At 35.8% G+C, this 27,574-nt stretch overlaps 1 protein-coding gene across 13 annotated transcripts in view; it reads right to left on the reverse strand.

Moving 5' to 3' along the window:
• Positions 1 to 755: 755 nt before the first annotated feature.
• IKZF2 (IKAROS family zinc finger 2) overlaps positions 756 to 27,574 on the reverse strand; it is a 159,858-nt gene continuing 133,039 nt past the window's right edge. For all 13 annotated transcript variants that reach the window (XM_042950030.1, XM_042950033.1, XM_042950035.1 and 10 more), the window contains 3 exons: positions 19,140 to 19,277; positions 11,105 to 11,248; positions 756 to 5,248 (listed from right to left, as the gene is read on the reverse strand). In XM_042950030.1, coding sequence (XP_042805964.1) covers positions 4,524 to 5,248; positions 11,105 to 11,248; positions 19,140 to 19,277 — 1,007 coding nt within the window. In that variant the 3' untranslated portion in view covers positions 756 to 4,523. The remainder of the gene's footprint in view (positions 5,249 to 11,104; positions 11,249 to 19,139; positions 19,278 to 27,574) is intronic.

Here is a 27,574-nt window from a genome sequence, read left to right on the forward strand (position 1 = left end):
AATAAAGCCTGTGTGATACTAGAACGGATTCTTCCTTAAAATCAAAACAAAACCACATACCATAATGCAGTTCACAGCTGAAATTTCCCTCTATGCCATATTTTACCTACATGATCTTGTAATGGTGTTCAGAAATACTATCAAACTAATAAGATTAAAATCTGGTTGCAAAGTTTCCTTTTACTTTAAACAGATGAGCTGAAATTCTCTGATTGGAACTTCCTCTAACAGTTTTGCCCTAAGAACATGAAGATGTATTATATAGTACTCAAATTTAAGTGGTTTTTAAAAATACATAATAAAAGTGTTGGTAGAGCTACAACAGCTAACCAACACTCTCTCAATGCATTTTAAAAAGGCACCAATATCAAGAAATTTTATAAGTATTTAATACATTAAACTCAGGATCTTAAGATACCAGTTACTGTATATTTTAATTATTTTGCAGAAACTGGAGGTTTAAAAACATTTCTGAGATAACTCTCATATATACAAATTTTAATTTCACCCCTACTCTTTTCTTTTGCATTTGGGGAATTTTTTTGGATAATCTTATACAGATAGTACTTACTAAAAATAATATATAAAATATAACTAAAGAGGACCACAAATGTAATGTATCTCTTCTTGTACAATGAACATTTCAAAGTAAAAAAAAAAAAAATGTAGTCAATACCTCTTATAATCTAAGTTCTCTCTTGAAACTAGGGGCATACAGGGTTTTTTTGTTTGTATTTTTGCAGCTTTTTCTGTTCTTTTTCTACTTTACAGAATCATTTTGGGGATAGGATGACATAACATTTGGAAAATCAGTTAAAATATATTTTCATCTAAATGCCTTCACTGATGTCAACATATCATAAAGACTTCATAGTTTTGTGAGGTGTAGAGTTGAGACATGGTAACTATATACCAAAACATCAAGCTCACTAAAATATTGTCTTTTTCCATTTGCCAACACGTAAACATTAATCATTTTTTTTGTATCTTCCTATTCAAAAGTTATTTTTGTTTCCTTCGTTTTGGAAGTTATACCAAATCAGCTTAAAAATCCTTTTCTTGTTTGTTTAGATTCATTCTGCAAGTAGATTGTAAAGGCCCAAGGTTTTAGTTTAATAGTTGAACTAGTCCTAAAGACATACTAATAACTTCTTTAATATTTCTTAATACAATCTGGTAAAGTAAGTTTACTAAATTTCTCAGGTATGAACTCTAATTTTAACTCTTTAAGTGCTCTTGCAAGACATGTGGTGACTCTAATTGCTTCTTTTCATGACTTTTCGTCAAAGGAGTGTGTATGTCCGTACGCACACATGCACGCACTGACACACACGTACAATTGCTTGTATGCATGGAGGAAAACCATTTTCTACTTTGTAGCCAAATCTAAATCCTGGTCTCTCGCGTTCTGTCCCTCCAGAAAATTCTCAACGGAATGTTTTAACGACTCGAAATCTCTTCCAATCTGCTTATTGGTCATCTTCGCCATTCTAAAAAGCCAGGCTAGAATTGCTTTTTAAAAGTGATTGACCACTATTAGAGAGAGGCAGCTAATTTACCTCCAACAGGAGCTGGAGGTAAATTTCTGGGCAAAATCAGGGCGAAGCAATGTGATGAATTTCTGAATTTTTGCCAAACCAGAAGAAAGAGGCTAACCCATTTTTATGCCCCTCCAGTACTCTAATGTGAAATCTCACCTAAATAAACTGGGCATATAACTGTTATGTAAAATTTGATTTATTTGGTGTCTGAGCCTCATATTTATTTTTAGGCCCTACCAACTTGCATATTTCCTTTTGTGAAGAAGGAAGCATGCAAATATAGCCATTTAGAGTCTCCCAGAAAGCACCATGCCCACAAAAATTCTAACCTGAACATTTGAATTGACCTCGTCCTCATTTGTCCCTGCCACACCCTGAGCCATCTTTATCTCTTTCTGTTCCTCATATCATGTAGCTAAGAAAGTACAAGTATACACTTGTAGCAAATACACTCTCACAAATATTGTCCCTTTGATAAAGTAGATTCTCAAATAGATGAAATCAGAAAAGGAGTACTGTCTTCATGGGGGTACTACACAACTCTTTAGGTCCACCTAAAATTCAGCTTCATCCCAGGGTAGGTAGACACATGATTGTTCATACACTGAAAAAAACAAATAGTGAACAGGAAGAAAATTCATAGATGATGCCAGCAGAAATCCATACACAGCCAAAGTTATGAACACACTGCCATCCACATTTCCTTAAATTGCAGTAAAACACAAAATCAGTAACCTTACATTATTTACCTTCCTCCAAAAGGGAAAAAAAATATGAAATTCCAATTTTTTGAGTGGTTAGTGTAGGGGGAGGTAAGGAAGTCTCAAAAGCATACTTTACCTTTGAATAAACTGTGTTCACAATGTACCAAAGCATGCAGGAGGGGAAAAAAAAAAAAAAACAGTATTCTATTTAAAACGTTTCATGTCTCTGTTTTGGTGCATTCTCTTAGATTTAAAGGACTAGTTTGGACATTTCTCCAAAAATAATTATAAGAGGAACGAGTAAAGGAGAGCTGAGTTAAAATCATCTTTGCCCAGCTCTAGCTGTGTTAGTGCTCAGAAGCTGTTTAAATAAGCAGATGATAAATGAGAAGATGAGTCAAGAGCAGTATTGGGGCCGGATGTGCTTCTCTGTCCTTAAGTCTCTAATTTTGCTAGTTCTCACATCATTCTGCATTAAAAACATAGTTTCAGCCTCCTATTTAATGATTTTTTTAAGAGCAGTTATCAGTTACTGCTTAACAGAATCAGTACTCATAAATGGCTATCAGATAATCCAGCCATGGTCAGGCCTGTCCTCCCTCAACACAAGCAGCAATTTCTGTATCCAGGTATGTCCCCCCAAAATGACTTGAATTGATCTCATTTTTCCCTTCCCTCTAATGCTGTTGGACTGCACATAAAAAAACAGAGCACCTTTTTATAAATGAAATAAAAAATTTGCACATGAAAAATGATAACATATGTATGGATTAAGAGTTTTTTTGTTTTGTTTTGTTTTGTTTTTTACTAAGGTACTGAGATTCATTTCTGACAAGGACTTATAAGTAGTTGAATGTTTTTGAGATGGAAAACTGTGCAGGACATGGTGACTTTTGCTTGGAGGTTAGGTTACATTCTAGACCCCAAAAAGTGTAAAAAATAAGCTGTTTTTTTTTATCTGTGGTCTAATGTGCAGGTTACAAAGAAGTTCCCTTTTCCTTGCACCAAAAGTGGTAAATGTTATTATTCAAGAAATACTAGAATAAATAGCCCTAGTTCCATAACCTTATGGGGTTCAAGTTACCATATTCAGGTCGAATTAGTAATTGCTCCGAGAGTTTGAGAGCAAAAACCTATAGCAAAGAGTTTCATGATCTTCTACTCAAGTAGTAAAGGATGATGGACTATGGATAGAACACTGGGTGGTCACAGCTTGAAAAAATCAGTGGGAAAAGAGAAATACCAGAAAAGGGATTTCTGAGTAGTTTTTTTACTCCTACGGTTAGCCTAATTATATGTTTCTGCTGACTGGTTAACACTGATTAAATGCTGATAAAGTGACAATCGTAAGCATACTTTTAGAAACAATTATGTACACTATGCCGCCATCACATTACAACTTTAAAAGAAGACTTCCAAAACAAATTTATGAAAAGCAGAGGTCCTTTCTGGAAACTACTGACTGCCTCTTAGCCACTCTTAGACCATATGTTATTCTTAAAACTAGATAAAAATACTACTCATTAAAGGTGTTAAAAGTAAGGCTGCCAGGGTGTCTATAAAATACCAGTCATCAAAACTATGGAAAACAGTGCTTAAGTTTAGAAAAATAAGATCACAGGACCTCAGATGTATTGTAGGTGTCCTCAACTACCTGTAGTTTACAAGTTTTGCTATATGGTACAGTGTATAACATACCGTATTATAAATTCCATTGGGGAAGTAAACATAGAACCCACAACAACTCATCCAAGGATTATCACTGAAATTAACACATGTGTTTGTGTTCCATGATCTCTAGAGGAAAAAAAAAGTTTACATTTTGAAACAGTTTCTTCTTTGAAGAGTAAAATTACTTATACCACTTTAAACTGTGGAAGTTCTACCCAGAAAACTCCAAACTTCCTTGCCTTCAATCATAATCCTGAACATCAGTGGCAAATTAGAATCTCTTAGGTGAACCTATATGAATCAAGTGATTTTTTTTCCAAAGCATGATATACCTTATATTTATGCATGGCAGAAATGAACCGCTCTTAAATTCCCACGTTACCAAGAACAATATCCCCTGTCCCTTCTCTCTTCTGTTTCTTCCTTATTGTAATTAGGCAGAGTAAATGACACTGCATCCACAAAATAAGAATTAATGACAGTAATAATATTAAACAAACAAAAATAAAAGGTATGTCGACATCTGAGGGAAGGTGGGATTGTAAGTGCAGTATTTCTTCATGTGCAGTTTGTTACTTCATAGGGGTCCCCTTTGGAATGAAAAGGCCTAGTGGAATGTGTGCTCCCCTCGAACAATGTGTGATGAAAACTCGTAACGGTCCTGGCTTCTGTAGCCACAGATGTTGCATTCCAGTGGGTCCCGGTAGCCATGGCAACCCATATGAATGGTGTACATGACATGGTCTAGGAAAAGGACTCGGCAGTGCTCACACTTGAAGGCCCTAATCTGTTCTCCTTCTCCATTGAAGACCTTGTAGATGTCCTTCAGAGAGCCCTTAGGAGCCTTGGTGGTATCCAAAGCCTTGACATCCTCCTTCATGTAAGCTGGGCTTTGTTTCCTCTTGGGATTTAAGGCAGGGTTTCCTTGGTAGGACTGGTGGTCATCATGGCTGCTTTCTGAGTCTGTAGAATCCAGGCAGCTATTGCTGGGAGAGGCCTCTCTTTCCTGGGGTCGACTCTTTGGTCTGATGAGAGAGAGAGGACCATCCATGTTGTTTTCATGACTATCGGAGGTTTCCCTGCTAATGGGTCTTTCTATCCTATTTGGATGATAGACCTGAGAATAAGCTGAACTTATAACCGGGGCCACCTCAGCGATTGTGCTTGGCGGGTGCTGCATCAGTGGGTGAAGGGCCTCAGCTCCAAGGTAGGTGATTGCATTGTTGATGGCTTGGTCCATCATATGAGACTGCATTAGCTCAGCCTCTTTCTCATATGTTAAGTTCATATCAAAGTGAATGTCTGGGTAGCTGAATCGCATGAGCTTTTCCCCTGAAAGGGGGAGGGCAAGAAAAGTAAAAAAACAAACAAACAAAATACAACAAAATTAGTGACTGGATTAAAATATAAATGTACAAAGTTAATTGTCTCCATTTTCTATAATATGATATTCTTTAGATCAAGCATTTGTGCTCTTTAATTCTGCTAAGACTCAAATACTCTCAGCCTGCAAAAAGGATTAGTAATAAGAATTTCACAAGCCATTTGCACTTGTTTTAATGCCATCGTGAAAATGCATCTAGCCAGAAAGGTATGATTGAGTGTGTTATCCTATTTTCATTCTCAATTAGAATTTCCACTTGTCTAGAGCTCAGCAACTGTAGGCAAAAGCAGAAATACCAGGTGAAAATAAGTCAGAGACTATGCTTGTTTTGCATATTTTAGACATCAGTGACCAAGCCACAAAGAGCATAAAAGCGAGAGTGATCTGATTATAACATCTGTCACTTCATTGTTATATACGGTTAATTTTGTTGATTTAACTGCTACATTAGAAAAAAAAAAAATTATAGAGTCGACATTTGTCACCCTAGAGAATTCAAAGATGACACCATTAAAACACTGTTAAAAGTTGTATTGTTTGATAAACTGAATGGAATTTAGGACTATTTAAAAACAGGAGTTATTTCCACAAGTAGTTTATTTACAAACTTGGAAAATAATATATTTGTTGTTTTGTTTCTTGAAATGGGGAATTCATCATTTTTACACCATCCCTTCCTTGTTTAGACATATGGGCAATGGTGCTGATATGTACACCCATTGTTAGTTTTCCATGCTTTATCTTGATTGAAGTATTTTTGTAGTTTTCCCTTTAATATCTACTTCAACAAATCAGTATTTTACTTCAACACAGTGTCTAAAGATTAACCGTAAAAGAGCCTTGTGCATAGAGCAGGAGAAGTCATTTTAATTTTTCTCCTTTAAATGTTTCCAGCTTTGGACGGTGTATTTTATCTTTTTAAAATTCTGCCACTAAAACAACGTGGTCTCCTACTAATTGCCTGGTTACTTTCATAGGTAAATCTTACAGATAAAGGCTTCTTAAAAATATATGTGGACTTCTTATAAATGTTTAGTATGTTGTTATAGATGGATGACTAATTTGTAATGTTGATAAAAAAATGTTTATCTACAGAACTGCATTCTGGAAAAGCACTTTTGGATCACTAGTATTATTTCAGGTTTGAAAAGAGGTCCCCAAAGTGAGATTAGGGTTATAATCGGAGTAATGAAAATGGAAGAAAAAAATGATGAGACCTGATCTCATGGCATCCAATTTAAGATACTGCAATGTTAAGACTTAAAAAGTTAAGCTAGACAAACCTAATCTATATTCTCAAAGAGCTTACAGTTTAGAGAGAGTGACAGTGATTTAGGAATCATTTATAATACAGTGTGATATGTGCTATGAGGTCAAATAAAAGGAATATATATTAAGGGAGTAAAAGAAGGCTTCTTGAAGAAAGTAGCATCAGAGATAAGAATGTGATGACAAATATTAGCCAAGTAAAGGAACGTGGGGGTGGAGCAGCTGGCAGGAAAGCTCAGAGGCAAGAGGGTATGACTTGTTCAAGGGATTACTTAAATTTCAGTATATAGCTGACAGTGGAAATAGATGAGAAAGAGAAGATAATAACAAGGCTCATTCAACAGCTAAGGAATTTGAATTTCATGCTGAGAGCAATACAGATTAATAGGGTTAAATGGGAAAGTGACTTGACTAGATACTTATTTATAAAGATGGTTTAGGAGGTTATTGCTGTAAAGATCATGGTGGCCTGAATTAGTATAGTGGTAGTGGAAATGGAGAAAACCCGATGAAATGGAGAGAAATTTAGAAAATATAGTTTCTAGGGCTTGGTGATTATCTAGACTTAGAGAATGAAAAAGAGAAAGAAGTTAAGCATGGAGCCCATTTCTTATCTGGGAAACTTAGTGGATAGCAGATAGAAAAGATGATGAATTCAATTTCGGAAAACTATGAGTAATAGTCGTGGTCCAGTAACTGCTGAGTAGAGTCTAAAATTTAGAAGAGAGATATGGGCTTGAGATGTAGACACATAAGTCATCAGTTGATAGAAAGTAACTTCTGAAGCCAAGAGAATAAAAGGTATAACCCAAGCATTGGTAAAGTATGAAGATGAGAAGGTCAAAAATAGAACCTGGGAGAACACCAAGATTTTTATGCCTGCCCACAGACCAAGGCAAGTTGGATTCCTGCACTGGGCCCCATGTTTACAGAGTCCCTTGCTCCTCATGGAATGAGGAATGTGTAGAGCCAAAGGAATATGCCTGTCTGGAGATTACTCCCTAGACCATACCCTGGATACCCAAGACTGAAGAATTCCTTTCCCAAATGGCACTGAGTTTGCACTAAGGGTTAGCATAGTCCTCTTCATATGGTCTATCTTCCTGGTATGCACACACTTAGGCCTGAGGAGACGCTAATACACTACTCTTTATGTGCTGTGTGTGGGGTGCAATGTGAAAAGAAACTGAATGTGCAGGCTGAGGTGTCCACATGCATATGCATGAGGCCCCTTTTGGTACTAGAAAGAAACAGAAGTGGGTCTAAGAGAGAGGGCTGGCTCCAGGTCAGGCAGTGGTTCTGCTCATGCTGTCAAGGTATGGTGTGGAACTCTAAAGGATCAAAGCATTCTATATTTATTTGAACTCAGTCTTCCAAGTTAGGAAGGTAGAACAATAGTTTTTCAGCTTAGGGGCATCTGGGTCTCTCAGGTGGTTAAACATCTGACTCTTGGTTTCAGCTCAGGTCATGATCTTGTGGTTTGTGATTTCAAGCCCTGCATCAGGCTCTGCGCTGTCAGCACGGAGCCTGCTTGGGATTCTCTCTCTCTTTCTCTCTGTCCCTTCTCCTCCCTCCCTCAAAATAAATAAACTTAAAAAAAATAATTTTTCAGCTTAATTTAAAATATTAAAACATTTAGGCATATGAATGGAGGCCTTCATTAGTACTTTTGCCCCATCTGCATGGCTGTTAAGGGTAGATTCATAATGAAGACTGAGAAGGAGCAGAGAAGCTAGAAGAAATGCAAGAGATCAATGTCATGGATACCAAGGAAAGAAGTGTTTCAAAAGCAATGAATTATTCAAGAGTGGCAAATGTTCTCTCTGACTGATATAAGATAGTCTAAAAAGGGTCCACTGCACTTGACACTATGGAAGCTGGTGACGTTGATAAGAATCATTTCATGGGGAAGAAAACCAGGTTGCATAGACTAGGGAATGAGTAGAAGGAAAGAAATTATGGAAAGCAAGCATAGAGAACTCTTTCAACCACTCCATTTTTTGAAGAGGAGAAAGTAGGTAGTAGCAGGAAGGAGATTTGGTTTTGAGGGAATTTTTTTTTTAAATGATGAGAGTTTATCATATTAAATACTAAAAGGAAAATGCCAATAGAGGGGGAAGACTGAAAATACAAGTGAGAAAAAGGAATAATAAAATGTAATGTATCGGGAGGGGCAGGGGGGAGGCTGTGACAGAAGAATTCCAGGGCACAAGAAGAGGAATTAACCTTAATTAAAAAGAGGGATACTTCTTTCATTGAAACAAGGAGGAAAAAAAGAAAATATTCCTATAAATGCACTTAATCCTTATAAAATTAGTAATATTATATTGAAATCATTGCAAATGACTTTATTCCCTGTAAATTGAGCTAGAATACCATCAAGAAGTGAGATACCATGTTTGTGGAGAATAAATGTTGAAATGGCTATTAGGGTTCAGCAGGAGAGAGGACTATGCAGGAATGGGATCAAAGTAGGACTGCTACAATGTGGATGGAACAACTGATATTTGAGATCACTTATTCACTGATTCATAGTGACCAATTTGTAAGGCTGTGGGATTTTCTCCAAAAGTACTAGCAGCCCTGTAGATATGGGACAGATGTTTCTCTGCTTTCAATAGAGTGGGGTTTCCTAGTGGGGTTTCACTAGGAGAAGGTGATAGAAAGACAACAAAGTAAGAGAGTCAAGAATATTGGCAACAGAGTAGTAAACATGATTAACCATGGAATCTAAGCTGATAATAAAAAGAGAGGAGAACACAAAAAGATAGAAAGTTCAGGGATCATTGGTCTGTAGGGCTTGAAAAGGTCAAAGAATAGTATTTAACTGAGGGGCATGGTAAAAAGGAATTTATAGTGAGTGTGGAGTGATGAAATTTTCATTTCAAAAACCATCACAGAGACAATGTGTGATTGCTTTTTATATACTACTCGAAAGGATAATCCAAATAAAAAAATACCATTAAATTCCTAATAAGAATCTAATGTTATTATTTTAAAATCAATATGTAATTAGGAAAAAATCTGTCCCCCTTTTCTAAGGACATAATCAAATCAAATTGAGAATAGCATCTCTAAGTCATAGTAAACATTGAAAATGTTACAAAGAACAAAACTAAATAGATTCAGAAGACATAAAAAAAAAAAAAAAACATTTATATAAAGGAAGAAAGACTGGAAGAAAAGTTACTTAGGGCCCAAGGCAAGCCTTTGAGTATTCTTGCAGGGGCTTTATCAGTATCAACTGTGATCCCTTAGGGCCATTCTCTAGTCTTTTTTTCAAAGAGCTCTGTCAATAAATCTCTCCAGCTTGTCTTAAAATGGTATTTTGGTGATTTGTTAGTTCTGCGATTTCAGATTGAAAGGATATCTTCTCTAAGTGATTGATTATTGGAGTAAAAGAATTTTATTAGCCTTCCCTCCCTGAAATAACCAAAGATTTTCTACCGGTCATCACTCAACCCATATCAGGATGTTCCACAATACTCTTTGACAATAGAATATGAGAATCTATTTGAATATTTTCTCTTCTAATTTTTACCCTTTATAGTAATAAAATCTATAAGAATAGATATATTACATATATAATTAATGGCAATTCTTTATATAGAATCACTATTTTTATATATTCTTTTTAAATTTTATTTATTTTGAGAGAGACAGAGAGAGAGGGAGAGAGAGAATGCGAGCAAGGGAGGGGCAGAAAGAGAGGGAGAGAATTGTAAGCAGGCTCCATACTGTCAGCACAGAGCCCTACACAGGGCTCAATCCCATGAACTCTGAGATACTGACCTGAGCTGAAAACAAGAGTCAGAGGATTAAAACCAATGGAGCTACCCAGGCACCCCACTATCTGTTATACATTCTTAAAAAACTTAGATGTTTTTTGCATCTAAGGGCTTGGAAATGAAAAAGAAAAGTCTAAGCACAGTATATTTAACTTTTTGTTTCAAAACCATAGGCCAGATGAAAACAAAGATCCAAATATGCAAGATCTTGAATGTAGGTCGCTGCATTATTTTTCTAATGCAGCATTTTGGGGGAAAATATTTCTCTTAATTCTAGATAAAATAGTAAAAGCGTTAATCTCATGTAAAGAAAACAGTTTAAAGACCTAGAACTAGTGCAAATTGGAAAACATCACAAAACTGGCTAACAGATGACACCATTCTCCTTAAGTATCTTTATTTTGTAAATAAATGGACATTTTTACATACTAGAGTACTTTATAATTTAGTTTTGAGGTAGCAACTTCTATCAGTCTTTCTTTAATTTCCTAGGCCCATATATCTAAAGGTGTGTGTGTGTGTGTATGTGTGTGTGAGAGAGAGAGAGAGAGAGAGAGAGAGAGAGAGAGAAAGAGACAGAGAGAGGGAGGGAGGTACACATGGGACAGCATAAAGCAGAAATGAATAATGGACAAAAGAGATGGGTATTTATCTCTTGAACTGAAATATACCATCTGTAGTTCTAATACATGGGAACATACTTCTCATTAAAACCACCTTTGAAGTAAAATCATTTGTAATGCTTACCCACAAACTTTTGTGGAGTGGAGCTTTTACGTTTTCCCATATTCCCTGTGAGCTTCTCTATGACAGCAGGTCTCTCAAAAGGCACCAGAGAAATATTGTTGTCCATAATAGGCTCTTGTTCCTTACAATCTTCCATAGGAGGTACTATGTAAAACCATACAAAAAATGCAATCTGATAATTTCTTCAACATTTTAAAAAGATACAAAGCTGGATTTGCCATCTCAATATGTGTTAGATAAACATAAGCTAGTATGCTTGGATAAAAGTAGAAAGAATAACCTTTAGTGTTAAAGTACACTCTTTAATTTTACACACACACATACACACACACACACAGAGGGGATTTGTTTTTATTCGAGTCGTTCTCAAATCAATGACAAACTGTTGGCCACTATTGGTGGCAAACATGTTCATCTTGTTTCTCATCTTACTCCTCTGAAAGTGTTTTTAACATTGATTAAAATCAATACCACTTTAAGACTGCACTATTCTCAAGGCTTTTGGAGTTTATTTTTCTAAAACAAATTAAGTAAGTCAACTTGTTTTGCAGGAAAGCTTAAACAGACACACAGAATAACAGCACGATATTTAACCAGGTTTTTTTTTTTTTTCACCCATGTATTTTCCTGTAGCAGATTTTCTATTGATGAGACAAGTGAGCTATTAGCCCTACTGGTAGTAGATAAATACCTGCACAAAGCAGCCTTCATGAAGGAGTTTCAATTCTGAACATGTCTATACACAGTAAACTGTGGCAGCTTTATGACTCCAATTTATTTTAAAAAGAGCTCTTCAGCAGGATAAAACATTCCATTTCCAAATTGGCATATTTGTTCACTAAACTGCTCTAACTCATTTGACATAAACTCTCCAAAGCTGCTTCCTCTGCATCACATTTGTCTAAGTTGCTAGGGGCTAATAGAGTAGTTCACAGATATTGACATTACATATTGACATTCATAGTATAGAAAGAGGATTTCACAAAAGTTTTTGCATAGAAATACTGTCAAAGGATGTTTAAGGATAGAGTAACATCTGAGACAGATGAGATCAATGATTGAAGCCAGAGTTCACAGGAAAGACCATAACTTATTCTTGATTATCGTTACTTTCTCTAATTGTACCTGTGCCAGGGCCGTTTGGGAGCCTACAGGATTCCTATTTTAGAATATGTTTACTTGTTCAGCATACACTGTAAAATGATTTATTCTGCTCCTTTCATTTGTAAAGGAGAGTTCTACTGTGTGAAACACAATACATTCTCATTTATAAGACCAGACACTAAAGTAAAATGAGAAAGCAAGAGATGAAAGTTAAGAAAATCTGGTGAACCATTCAGGTGACCTACTTAATAACCAATACAGGTTGCTGATTTTGAAGAAATGAAAAATGGCAACAGAAAAATCTTTTCCTAATTTGGACATGTTTAAAGAAATCTATATCCAATCTAAATTTTGGGTTAACCTAGTATATTCTAGTGGATAGATCAGAAGAATTTAATCTTCAACCTTATAAGATATGGCTACGATTGGCAAGAGATTCTGCAATTACTGGATGTTAATGTAAAAGGAGATTATGAGATTCAGAAAGAAGGAAATACTCGGGTCATTTTCTATACTGATATAATCCATGATGTTACCAAGTGGAAAAAAATTATATCCCAAGATGTTACACGAAACATTATGTTCTCTTTAGCCAATAACTAAAGTAAAAGCAAATACTTAAAAAGGAAAGCAAAGAAAGGCTGACCAAAAAATTCAAACAAGGGTGGCCAGGAGGATGGAATGGCAGTCGAGAATGGATGTGGTTGGAACCATTAGTTAGATACAGATTATTGTCAAAGTCTTAATTTTTGTTTTGGGTGGTGGATTCATAGGCAATTACTACATTATTTAACATAACTGTCAAGCTAAAAAACAGGCTATGTATGGACTGAAGATGAAAATATGTCACAAACTGGGATCCAAAATGAAAGAAGGAAAGAAAAAAAAAGTTTGTTGTTGTAAATTTTGTTAAAAAAACAGCAAAACTGGTTAACAGGGTTTGCCCCCAAATTGAATATAATAATTAGTTTTGAAATGAGTAATCTAAAACTTGGCAGTTTTGCTCTAAGTCTAACCTTGAATTTTCATATTTGCACACATTTAACACTCAAAACGAAACCTGGGTGTGCGAACTGTCCCACACCACATCCACCTCAATTCAGATGATTTGTCCCAAGTTCAATGAAGCTCATGTGAACTGAAAACAATGACTTTGTCAGAGCTCTGGTCTTGCTTCTATTTAACATCAGCCCTCCACATATCAAATATTGAACCTATTTCTACCATATCAGCAATAATAATAGTAACTGATATATACTATGTGCTAAGTACTGTTTTAAGACTGCATTAAATTATTTAATCTTTTCAATAACCCCCTTGAGATCAGTCCCATCTCCATTTTGTAGATGGGGAAACAAAAACCCAGAGACTCCTTGCTGTTTATGTCTAGTTCATATGGAATATGTTGAGTTGAACCTAGGTGGCCCGGCTCTAGAGCCTGGGCCCTTAGCCAGTACACTATACTATTTTTTTTGTTGAGATAATTAGACTGTTGACTTTTGATAAACAAGTTTGACATATTTTTAAGGTCTGCCATTGGGAAAAGATCTGATACATTTTCTCAATTACATAACTAATCTGAATTTTTTTTTTTTTTTTTTTCTTTCATGGGTCTGGGTGCAATGTTTGGGCTTGAAACAGAAAACAAGTTCTTAAGTTAACTCAATAATGCATCAATCACATAGTGAGAGATTTATCTAGGCTAAGAAAATACCAATAAGCTAATCTTACTTGTTAGAGCAAACTTCATAACCAGATATTTCCTTGACCTTATTTTTGAAGTTATAGCCAAGAGGAAAATATGTTTGTAATTGCATTATTTCATTATCTCATCGCATTTATAAATCTTAAAGACAGAAGCATCTAAGAGTGTTCCCAACATAGCCATGTTTACCAAACAATCCACTCAAATTCAAAATCCAAAAAGACAGTCTAGATTAGATCACATGTCCACCCCCTGGCCAGGAAAGGGCAGGGAAGCTACGCTTATAGTCTTTTCATATAATAGGAGGACAGTTCTCTAAAGGAAAATAGAAGTTTGGTTATCAAAAGAAGAAGGAAGTTTTGTAGGGCAGGGAAAAATAATGGATGTCATCTATATTGTCACAGACTTTCTCCATGTTGCCAAATAAAAAAAAAATCAGTTTATCTTATTTTCTTGATAACATCTGACAGTACTGGCTTGCTTTGAAATCACTCTTTCCATTTTCCATTCTCTGCTCCTACTTATCTTCATGGCTCTTCTTTTTTTTTTTTTTTCTTTTTTTCCTTCTGGTGTTTTCTTGGCTTTCTAGATGTCTCACTCTATAGTTACCCATATAACTTTAGAAAACATATTACTTCAGGTTACAACCTATATAATGATGACTCCCAAATCTTTATTTCCTACCCAGACTTCTCTTGAGAATTTGAGATCTATATATTCAACTTCCTCCTAGACAGTTTCACTTGGCAGTCTCTCACAAGTGCCTAAAAGGTAATGTGTTCAAAAGCCGAAATCTCCATTTCTCACCCCATACTTTCTCCTATTTTTCCAATTTCCATCTACTTAGACGGCACCATTATCTACCTGATCATCCATGCTAAATATCTATGACAAATACTAGATTTCTTCCTTTCACTCAGTCTCCTTTCCCTTCTCTCACCTCCTCCTAATACACATACATGAGTGTACTGTGTATTTTAGATTTTACATGTATAGTTGCTCTCAATTTCTAACTGTTTATGCCAGGCTACTAAGCCCTACTTGACCAATCAGGAGATTGTTGCACTGGTCTACTTGCTTCTCTCTTGATTCTTTTATCTCCTATATCTCTAGAAATAAAATGTGAATACAATAATATTTTTTAGGATAAAATACAAAATTCTTTGCTTAGCACAATAAGTCTTTGATATTCTGTTCACAGACTATTTCTCTGGCCTATCACCTTCCAATTTCTTTTGCCCATACAAACTGGGCTCTAATTATACAGTTACTTGTTGGTCCTTAACTCTCCATAATCTTTTAGGCTTCTATATCTTCACACATGTTGTTCTCTCTGCACAAAAGACTCCTTTCATGGATGGCTGTGTTGTCTTTCAAATCTTCACTCAAACAAAACTTGCCCCAGAAATTTCTCTTGGACACCTCGTCTGGTTTAGACATCTATCCTACATGCCCCTGTAAAGCTTATCAGACTATTGTGTTGGTTTACTGGTCTATTTCTAACAGTAGTTGGTAAGTAACCATAGGGTACAGATTGCATTTTATTTGTGTCTCTAGTACCTTTTATGATATAAGACAAATACAATATTCAAGGTTTTTTTTTACTGAATGACTTTATGGAGGAAATAATGTTACCGGATGGAAACAAGTTGAAGGAACTTACTAGAGTTTACAGGTTCTCAATTATGTTCCCAGACTTGTAATAAAGAACTTCCCTTTCTCAAATAATTCAAAGCATAAACTTAATAATATATGTCCTTGCTTTAAAGCTAGCTATCTTTTGGTTCATGCTTTCATTTTTGTCTCCTGGCAAGGGGGAAAAAGCTAATTACATACTTCACTTTTTAAAGCTTTTTCTTCAAGCTAAAGAGCCTTGAGAAATGAGCATAAAGATAATTTTCAAATAAGATAATCTGCCATAAAATTATTATTATCTTTATTTCCAAAACTACAAGTCATGAATTTTCTCCTTTTCCCTCAAAGTCAAAAACTTCTTATTCTATCTCCAAAACATGTCTCTAGTGTTTCATCCAGTTCTCTTCTCCTGCTCCTGTTTTCTCGTCTTTTCCTTGGCATTCTTAATTCTAGTCTCTCCTTGTCCCTCAGTCAGTCATCTCTCCTATATTCTACACTGGTGACATTTTTCTTTACAAGAGAAAAATCAGATTACTCCAGTGGAATTCAAACATTGTATTAGCATAAAAGGCTCCATTTTTGCATTACAACCAATTATGTTAGACTTATTTCCTATCACTTCTTTAAATGCAACTATGTTCAATGTCCGGGAACCTGCGAATGTTTTTTTATACTTCCAAGTGTTAGCCTATGGCAAGTGCTCTGCCTGGAACGTACATTCTCTGTGAATCTAATTTGTGTGATTTTTCTCAACCTGATGTACAAATCAAACACTGCACATAAGATTTCTTTGTTTTCTCTAGACAGAGTTAGGTCAGGTCTGCATTTGTGCTCCTACAGAAGTATGTATATGTCTTTATTACAGCATTTATTTCATTTTATTTATCTTTTTTTAAAAGTACATATTTCCTATCAGACTATAAATGTAAGAAAGAAATTGCATCCAGGTATCTTTATATTCCCAGAATGTTTCATAAAAATAGGCACATAGCAAGCCTTCAATAAATGTTTCCTGAATGAAGTGAAAGAGTGCCTCTTTGACTTCAGACATGTCCCTCCCTGGAAGAGCCAACATGGGGAAGAACATGTTTTAGGAATGAGTGGCTAGGAGACAAAACTATGTCAGATATGAACCAAAAAAAAGAATAATAATGAATTTCAAAGAGTTAATGGCAGCCACAATGATGGTAATGGCCACCCCTACCACTGAAGATAAGATAAAAAAAACAGACAAGATAAGCAGGATAGTAGGAGAGGGATGGGGATAAATACGAATTTCACCGTGGCCGTCTTTCAAAGGAGACACATGCCAAGCTATGTATATGAGACAAGGTTAATGATGAACTCTGAGAATATTCTGTCCATGTTTTTTTTTTTTCTCTTTTGGTCAGTTCCTACCCCATACACTCAATTCTGTATTAAGAATATTAACAAAAGGAAAAGGAGATTAAGGATAATCTCAAATTATTACTACAACATACCTAGAAGTACAGTATGAAATGGTATTAATATAACCTTAAATGTTTAAAACTATATCCAACATGGTGGAAAAACGAGTATTTTGGGCCTATAAATGGGCCTAAACCTATGTCGTTCTCCCACCCTCACCATACACTTTGCCCCCTGCTCTACCCAGTACCTGACTGTCTTTCCCACTTTCCCCATTCAGTTCCAGTTTTACAGCAACCTATAGAAGGCTTTTCACCGTCGAGGGCTAAGCAATCTGAGAAATGGAGGTTGAAGCTATAGCTGTTTAAATGTCTCCTCCCCTCCTCAAATACACCTGCTTAAATTTTTTTTGTCAGCGCTTATTCTATAACTGGTTAATTTGCCAACGCATAGTTAAATGTTGACTATTTATGTACACTTTACCTTCCCATAACAACATAATGTGTTTTAGAAGAGACTGTTTCTAATTCAGATGTGTGTGCAACAGAGTTTCATAAATAACTCAATGAAAAATAAATTAATATAATTAACCCAATCCAATGTCAAAATTGCAATGAGAGAACATTATATGGAAAAATTAGTACCACAAGGTATCTTAAGTTTCGGCATGCCCTCAAACCTCCATCAGTTACCCTGCCTCAAACCACCTCTAAAAACAATTTAAACAGAAACAGTGTGCTCAAGTAGGCAAACGAAACTTCAAATGCCTGTTAATGCTGATAAGTAACATAACTTTATAGGGTATGGAACATTTAATATTTCTTAATATTTAATGCCCTGAAATCTAATAGTGAAAAGAATGGTTTATTTCACATCCAGTCTCACTTAATTCTCATACCAAGCATGTGACGCACACAGATGCCACACAGCCAGGCCAGGCTTACTGGACTCTGAGATTTAGCATTTTAAGTTCCATGCTCTGGACCCCATGCTACACCTCAAGCCCAGGTGATGCAAGCTTGCACTATCAAATTTACTAAGACATAAAGCACAGACAGGTTTTTAAAACTGTTAATAATGATAATATAAAAATAAATGTACTCATTCTCAACAAATAGAATTATATAATTCTTTAGATTATATAAACTACCCTCAAGAAGAAATGCTTCAATTATTCAGGGTAGCAAAGTAAATATTTTAAATTTCCAATTCGACAACAAATAATCACTTGCTGTCCAATAAACACAGTTCCACAGTATGTACTACATAAAATAACACAAAAAAACCCCACAAATAATCCTTGAGCTGTATATAAGTTGCTAAATAGATATTTACATTTTAAAAATGACTATAGCATTCCCCAATTATACTATTTGATATTGACTAAATCTTTTAAAATAAAAGATAGAAGTGCAACAATAAGACTTCCGTATGTACTTATATGAAGGATAAAATTAATCAGCATAAAAATATAATTAGGACAAAACAGATGCCCCAAATCTAAAGAATTGAAATTCATAACTTTCCTTTGTAAGGCTGATATACAAACATTAATTTTTCAGTAACACAGAGTTATTAATTGATAAACCTTAGAAACTACCTTCCTACCTGCTATTGTATATTATGGAGATGAGGATGTTTTGCTTGGGTTCTGATTTTTGTGGAGGGAAGTGGGTGCCTAATTTTAATCTAGATCGCTCCCTATACTAGTAGGAAGCAAAATGAGTAATTCCCAAGATAAATCACAAAGCTGATTAGAGAAAGATCAATTATATCACTAATCAGTTACCAAGAGAAATGAAAATACACAACCAACCAACTCTTTTAGGAACCCTACAGACTTACATAGAACCATTTCTAACTACTTGGCACAGCCAATGAAAGAGAAAGAGTAAATGCTCTCTTCCTTTGGTGTACTCAAGGTCGGCTGCCATTATTATGTTAATTCAAACACATGTTATCAGAAATACTTTGGGAGTATCCTAAAAACTCACTATAGGTTGTTTGTCAAGGGTCCCAAAGCTCAACTCATTTCAAGTGCTTAAGAAGATAATCCCATGCAAAGTTAACGCGATCTAAAATTGTTTGAAAAAAAGAGTAAGATTTCATCTTCATGCTCAAGGGTAGAGGAACTGTTTAACCCATAAAGAACTACAGAAGTAGTGAGGGGGAATGAAAATGGTGAATGCCATTTCTACCCACCATGGTGACTCATGACCTGCCCAGCAGCCTCCATGCTGACATTCTGGAGATAGTTGTGGCAGCGTTCCTTGTGCTCCTCCAGTGAACTGCGCTGCTTGTAGCTTCGTCCACAGTAGTTGCACTTGTGAGGTTTACCCACTGCAAAGAGAACGCGAGGTTAGCGTGCCAGCAGTCTCATCCAAAGCAAAATTAATATCTGACTTTTGATAGTGTGGAGGAAGCATTTATATGCCTTTCAGACTCAAATCTCTTCCTCCTCCACACTCTGATTTAGGCGAGAAAAGCTAATAAATTTCTAACAAGACTAAAAGCGAGCAAGAAGATAAGGTAGATCGTACCTTTGGAGATAGGGGAAATACTGAATCAAATTCATGCTCTGACTGTATCCTAGATCATGAGGGGCTGATGATCAGTCTTCAAATTATCTGACTCGTAACACTAACATTTGCCCTTACACAATTCTCTCAGCTTTGACTCATTCAAAAGACAAATCACGAGTGTCCTAGATACATGGTAAGAATTTTTTTAAAACTTTTTTGCAGGGGGAGGATAAAGACAGAAAATTTTTACTGAAGAAAATAAAATGCAATAACTTGAATGTCATCGTTTAATGAAAAGATTATTCATGGGCACCAAGGAGACTAAAAAGAATTCAAGTGATGAGAAAAAGTAAAGATAAAAGCAGAGAGTTTCTCTTTTCTTTCCACCTTGGTAATAACTATTCATACATGCAAAACTTTGCAGAAGAGAAGTGTATTCTCCCACATCAGCCTGTTCTTAGGTTACCAAGAACTAACCTACTAGGTGCTTTGAGTCAGAATTATTAACAGTAACCACTGAAGCCCCAACATATTTAGTTATACAATGATAGCAGCATTTTCTAATGCATTTCACATTCAGGAAATGAATTTTCTTAGTAACCAGAGAGCCGTATGTCAATATACCTGGTAAAATACTTCAATGCTCACATTAAAAAAAAAAAAACAAAAAACTTTGATGAAGGAAAACACATTTATGGAAAGAGATATGTTTAATGTATGTTAAGTCACAAGGATATCAGAGAGCACATTAATTCTTGGTTTTGAACGAATACAGGAAAAAACATAAAACACCAGCTGGTCTGTGCCAAAGCCCTCATCAGTAAAGCACAGTGTGAATCAGGTCAGTGGCCCTCATCTGACATAGGAATCACTTTGTTTTGCCCAAAGGACAAACAGACCACTCTTTTTCATAGTCAAAGATAGTATCTCTAACTCCAGTCACCTTACAAACCCATGCTATGACGCTGGTCACAAGAGGAACTGAAATACTGTAACAAGGCAAGGTGTTCATAGCTGCATAGAAATTTCACTATACTGCTAAAAAAAACACACACACAATTTTTTAAATTGTATTTGAGGTACACATAAAGTCACTTATTTCATGGTCATAATTTTTCAAAATGGTGTTAAATAAAAGCTATCCAAGGCAGGATTAGTCATTTCTAAAAATATGAGGCAAACTAACTTCTATTTTTCAGAACCAAGAATTTCTATACATTGAACCAAGGTATCTCTATATTGTGAAAAATCTTTATCGCTGTGTGACAGCATTAAAAATTATAATACTTTTAGTCAAAAACATTCATGTAAATAATATATTTATACATAATTGCATTTTAAGATACAGGACTACATACTACAAAAAGCTTTTGTTTGCTATTACGGTTACTTAATTTGGCGGTTTCTTATTGCTGTTTCTCTAGAAACAGGTGAATTTGCACTGAACAAGTCTACCTGTAGCTCACTGTAAACTAGTTTCCTCATCTCTGTCTTACCCTTTGTCACTCCTATTGCATTGTGTCCTAGGATACTATGTTTTACTATGAACATATCAACCTACTATGCTTTCTTCCCCTTATTTATATAAGCAAACCTGAGACCTCTCAACTTAATTTAACCATAATTCCCTTACACTTCCCTTGGCTCACAATCCTTTAGGAACTTTTAACTCACCGGACAAGGAAGAAAAGACTGTATACTTTTTACTGTTTTTGAAACTCATTTTTTTTTACTAGCCTCATTTTTGAAGTCTATCCTATATTCTCCTTTACGTAAGCTTCTCCCATTTTGACATCTACTTTAAAACATCACTCTTGGGGCACCTGGGTGGCACAGTTGGCTAAGCATCCAACTTCAGCTCAAGTCATGATCTCATTGTTTGTGAGTTCAAGCCCCACGTCGGGCTCTGTGCTGACAGCTCAGAGCCTGGAGCCTGCTTCAGATTCTGTCTCCCTCTCTCTCTGCCCCTCCCCTGCTCATGCTCTGTCTCTCTCTCTCAAAAATAAATAAACATTAAAAAATTAAAAAAAAATTGCTCTTTCCTCTTCATCCCAAGTTGAGCAAACTCTTCTAGAAGTATAACCTCAATTTCCCCAAATCTTGATCCGTGCTCTACTATAGCAATCCACATACTGGGCAACATATGTTGGACTTTGATATCCTCTGTTTTATCTCTAAGACATGTACTCTGGGAATGCTCCACCTTATCCCTCTGTCTCTCATCTAATACGTATTGGAAAAAAGCCTATCATGTACAAACACTGTGATGAGGCTGGAATGTAAAGTGGAGAACACTCTCTTGGTGCCTATCATCCTCATGCAACTGGTAGTCTGGTGAGGAAGACAGACATTTAACAAATATATAAGCAATATCTTACAAATTGTGGTAGATTCTACGGAGCAGAATGGTGTGCTAGCATAATGTGGGGAGCCAAATTTAGTTGGATGAAGTTGGATAGGAAGGTCTGCCTGAGGTAGGAACACTTTGGCTGATAACTGAAGGAAAAGTAAAAGTGAATCAGATAATGGGGGTGGTGGAGCAGGGTTGAGGAGAGGCAGTGTTTGAGAATTTCCAGGAACTGCTGTCGTCCTCGTGTTTATTCTCATGTACTCAGCCCCTTCAAAGTCTAGATCATGTCCTTACTACTTTTTTGAAAATTATTTTCAAACATCATCAACAATCCTTGCCAGACCTAATGGCTCTACTAGCCCCTGAAGACCACTTCCCTCCTGTCACTCCTTTGGTATTTCTTAAAAATCAAGTTCACAGAAATACTGTTTACATTTACTCCCTCTATGATGAGTTAGTTCATCTGTATGCTTATAAACCATGAGTTAGTATGTAAAACATATACATTCATAGAAGAAGACCAGTATTTTGCATTTATTTTGATAAATATTAATACATTCTCACCATCTCAAACACTTCCATTCTGATATTACTAAAACATTTTTATAAAGTCATCAGTAGCCTCTGAATCACTAAAGCCAATGGACTTTGATTCTAAATCTTCCTAATTTCTTGGCCACTATCAAACTTTCATGTGTCTTGAATCTCCTATTTGAGCTTCTGGGATTATATTTTGTGTTTCCCCTCACTGGCTTCTCAATGACTCTTCCTACCTGGCAAATAGATATGTAACTTCAGATTTTATTCTCACTATAATTAACAGTCTCCCTCTGTTCCCTCTAGGTGAAGCCCTCATTTCAATGAAATGTCCAAACTGTGCTTGGAATAATTTCCCATGTTTGTAAGTAGCTACTGGTCATTTAAACCATTTTAGAATGATGTTGGTGAACCAAAAGATGGAGTTTTCTTTTCTGTGCAATCACAGCACTCTGTCCATACTCTGTTGATGCATTACATAAGATAATTGCATTCTAATTATCCATACGGTATCTATTCATCTCCCTAGTCCAAAAAATGAGCTTTGTCCTAAAGGCAGAGATGGTGTTTTACTCAGTGTTTGAACTGATAGTGCTTGTGGTGGTTATTAAACATAGAAGACACTCAATATGTATTTGCTGAGTAACTGCCCTTCAACCTCATACTATCAAATGCCTTTTGAGTATTGCCTCATGTATATTCCTCTGAAATCTAAAATTCAGCAAATCCAAAATTATCTTCCTCCACAAAATTGCTTTTTTTTAATGTTTATTTATTTTTTAAGAGAGAAACAGAGTGTGATCGCGGGGAGTGGCAGAGAGAGGGGGTGACACAGAATCCAAAGCAGGCTCCTAGATGTCAGCACACAGCCTGATGCCGGGCTCGAACTCGTGAACCGGGAGATCATGACCTCAGCTGAAGTCAGACACTTAAAAGACTGAGCCACCCAGGTGCCCCTGCACAAAATTACTTCTTTATTCTGACTGTTCTTTTGTGCCGCTGTTACCAATGTTTTAATAATCCAGACTCACAACAAGACAGCCCCTTTTGTTGCCTCCTACCTCTTTTCCCACATCCCAGTAATTGCTAAGTTCTATATACTCAACTCCTTTGATGTTTCTCAAGTTTATCCTTCTTTCTCATTCCCACAACCAATATGCAAGTTCCGTTCTTCATTATCACTAGCCTGGGCTGGCACAATAGACTTCAAACCAGCTGTTTTCTTGCATAATTATTTTAGTCCTCTCCTTAACAACATTTACTGACTCTTAACTTCTATTGAATAATTCCAAATATTCCAAATCCCTTTACCTGGCATTCAGTACCCTATACTAACTGGCCCTAAGTCATACATCCCATCTTCTACCCTAGGATCCAGCCAAAATCACCTGGAGCTTTTACACTTGAGTCTTAGTTCTTTCTGGAATGGCTTCATACAATTTGGCCCTCTTGAAATCCTATTCATCCTTCTATTCCCAACCTCCTTAAACCACATTCCATCTAAAAGTGATCTTTCCCACTAAAGAATCATAACTGTATTGGCCCTCATACCTAGGAAACATTTTATCATGTATTTGCGGTTATTTATATATACATTCATTTTGATCTCTCCCATGTTAGACTGTGACCTTCTTGAGAAACTGGAGCAGTGTCTTATATGTTTTTGTAACCTGCAACAAATTTAGTATGGTGATTTGTTCACAGCAAGAATACATGGGGTTTTCATTAGTAACATCATTTCTTAACACTTTAAATATTTTTTTCTCACCGGCTTTCCTTAAATTTTCCTAAATTTCCAACTTTCAAAGCAGTGCATCTGTATAGAAAATATGAAAATTCACCAAAAATATTTGTAATTATACAATTTGGAGATAGCTATCTTTAACATTTTTATCATTTTCTTGCATTTTTTCTTGTACATGCAAAGACACATTTTGTTAGGAAATCATGTCACTATACATTATACTCTGCTTATTTTAATGAATATGTTTTAAACATTTCTCTATGTTATGAAATAATAGTTGCTGAAGTGAGGTAACAGATTTTTCTTAGAGTATATAGAATTATGATAATGTTGAATTAGTTTGGTTAGCATTCTTAGTCCTTTTCTTATTTAATATTTCTCACTTTACTATCATTGTATATGCTCATACTTGAAGAAATCAAATAGTACTAAAGGGCATTTACTGAGATACACAGACTCCCCTACCCCTCATCTAATAAAAATCTACTTTATTGTGCTCTTTTTGGAGTTTATTAGTTTGATGTTAGAGCTTCTGGACTGATTCTTTAAATTTGTTCGCCTTTCCCCCCATGTCAAATATTTTGACTTTACCCTTTTGACAAAAAAAAAAAAAAATTTCTCATCTTTTTCTTTGATTCTTTCTGCTAAATGTTTTCTAGCTATCATGCATTTTAATTTCTAAGAGCTCTTTCCTGTTTTCTTACTCTTTTTTTAAAAACAATAGAATTCTTCTGTTTTTTCTTGGGCACAATAACTTCTCTCTCTGAGCATTTTCTCTCTTAAAGAAATTTTCTTCCCTCTTTATATTGTCTGTTTTCTCTGAGCTTTTTTCTTTTTATGTTGATCTCTGTATTGGAGGACTTTCTTACATTAATGGTGCCTGAATATATATTGTTCTTTCATATTAAATAGGGAGGCACTAAAAAGCTAACTGGAAGTTCAGGAACCGTAGGTGAGGTTTATGAACTATTACAGTGTAACCTCTTTATTGTTAGACTCCCATGTCTTCTCTTTCAATTTCGTTAGAGAAGATGCCTCCAATTTCTAATCCCAAGGGTGATAGAAGCTGGCTGTCCGCATTTGGAAAGGCAAGAAATGGGGCCACAAATCTAAATGTTCAACTGTGGTCTTTTGCATTAATCCTTTGTTTTTTCCCTTACCCTTTCCTTGTTCAGGAGCCCCTAACCCTCAACATTTCCAATTCAACTTCTCCAAGAAATAAACATTTATTTTTCTGTAAGGGGGAGGAAGAGGATTAGCTGGCTGGCTGTACTGGATGAGAGTAACTCTATGGTCTAACAATTTTGTACACAGATTTTTAAATTCCTTTCTATTTACTCCACAGCTCCATCCCTGACTTCAGTAGTCCTGTTTTCTTCCACTTTTCAGGATTCTATGGTGCCAGTTAGCTTGCTACTCATCCCTTAATCCCCTCTATAATCACTAAAGGTTTTAGTCTGGTCTTCCTCTTACCACCTCTTCCTCTATCTGCTTTCCATCTTCCTCTTGGCTGCTATTCTGTCCTTTCTCATTGTCTTTGATTTTATGAGTTTAAATTTCTATAAATGTCTACTGTGATTTTCGTGGAGTTTTAAGGAGTGAGACATGTTGCTTTTCATTTCATCATGTTTAAACAGCAATATACAATATCACTTTTATTGTTGGTATAGTATGGCTCCGTAAAGATGTATTGTAATTCTCTAACAACGACAACAAAAAAGGCATGATATATATTAGGAAAGCTTAGCCATCAAAAAAGTAATCACACATTAGTAAAACAGGGAATTTGTGGAAACGTAAAATTGCATATCTCCTCTTTTCTACTGTTACTTATTTAAGTATTCTAACACAAAATCCCCTATTTTCTTTAAAAAAGTTTTTTTTAATGTTTATTTTTGAGAGAGAGACAGAGACAGAGACACAGCATGAGTGGGGGAGGGGCAGAAAGCGAGGGACACAGAATACAAAGCAGACTCCAGGCTCCCAGCTGTCAGCACAGAGCCCGATGTGGGGCTCGAACCCGTGAACTGTGAGATCATGACCCGAGCCGAAGTCAGATGCCCAACCAACTGAGCCACCCAGGCGGCCCCTCCCCTACCTATTTTCAAAGATATTTTAGCTTAACCATCTGCAATGGATCTCAAAATGAACCACAGGCTACCCATGTTAGAATTCCCTGGTGTGTTTGTTAAAATGCAGATTCTTGGGCACCATGCTGGGTCTAGTATTTCTGGGGGTGCCACCTGAAGGTCTGCATGTTTAACAAACTACCTAAGTAATTGCTTTCATACTGAAGTTGGAAAACAGTGGTTTTATAGAAAATCATAAATCATCATGTTCTTTAAGTTTGGAGTTGAGTTAAAATTTCTTTTTAAGGTGAAGAATATTTTTTTTAACGTTACTATAACGATCTTAACTGTATTATCAAAGGAGTTGCAATTAACTTTGCTTTCTAAGAAATTTTGGGATTAAAATCTGAAAACCCTTGGATGAGGCATCATTTTGTTACTGGTATTAATACCAAAAAAGAAGTATTTTGGTATCAAAATTTACTCCTGAATGTTGATTCCATATTTTGAGGACAATGATGCAGTTTAAAGTAAACTTTACATCAATTCTCCTTCAAATAAACCTGTGTGTCTGAATTCTAGAATTCAAGAGGAAAAAGTTCCATTGATCCATTTCTCCTAAATTGCAAATTGTGCTGCTGTCTTTTAAGAGGACTACATGATGTTATTTCACATTAGAAAAAGCAACATAGAAATTAATCATCTCCACTAATAAAAGACAAATGGTTTGACAGGGTGTTGACTGTGGGAGTCTATCTTTCCCAATTTCCACAGCATGACATTAAGTGACAAAAGGAATATGTTGTCAGGACACAGCTAAAGCCATTAAGTCATCTTCTTTTTCCCCCAGCTATAACTTTGAAACAACTGGAGAAAAGACAAAGAGGCAGGTGGACAGAAAGCAGTTGTTTTAGAGTTCTCACTTTCCTGACTTGATGAAGCAGGGCTCAATCTCATGGTAACAGTTTTTCACTGGCTCTTCTAAGCAACCATCTTCTTCACAAATAAAGACATGTTACTCCTGAATTCTGAGTTATAATACATGTAGATTTTTATTCTTAAAAATCAGCTTTGCTGAGGTATAATTTACACAAAATAAAATCCACCCACTTTAAGTATACAATTCAAGGAGTTTGGAAGTATATATAGTTGTGTAACCAACACAATTAAACTAAAAAACATGTCTGTCACTCCAAAAATTTCATCTTCCTCCTTAGCACCAAATCCCTTGGCAACCATTGATCTGCTTCTGTCCCTACAGTTTTGCCTTTTTTCAGACTTCATATAAAACTGATTCATGCTGTATGTAGTCTTTTGTGTATGGTTTCTTCCAGTCAGCATAATGATTCTGAGATTCACCCATGCTACTGCATGTATCGGTAGTTTATTTCCTTGTGTGAATGTACCACAGTTTG

The sequence above is a fragment of the Panthera leo genome, chromosome C1 (genome assembly GCF_018350215.1).
Source record: "Panthera leo isolate Ple1 chromosome C1, P.leo_Ple1_pat1.1, whole genome shotgun sequence".
NCBI lineage: Eukaryota > Metazoa > Chordata > Mammalia > Carnivora > Felidae > Panthera > Panthera leo.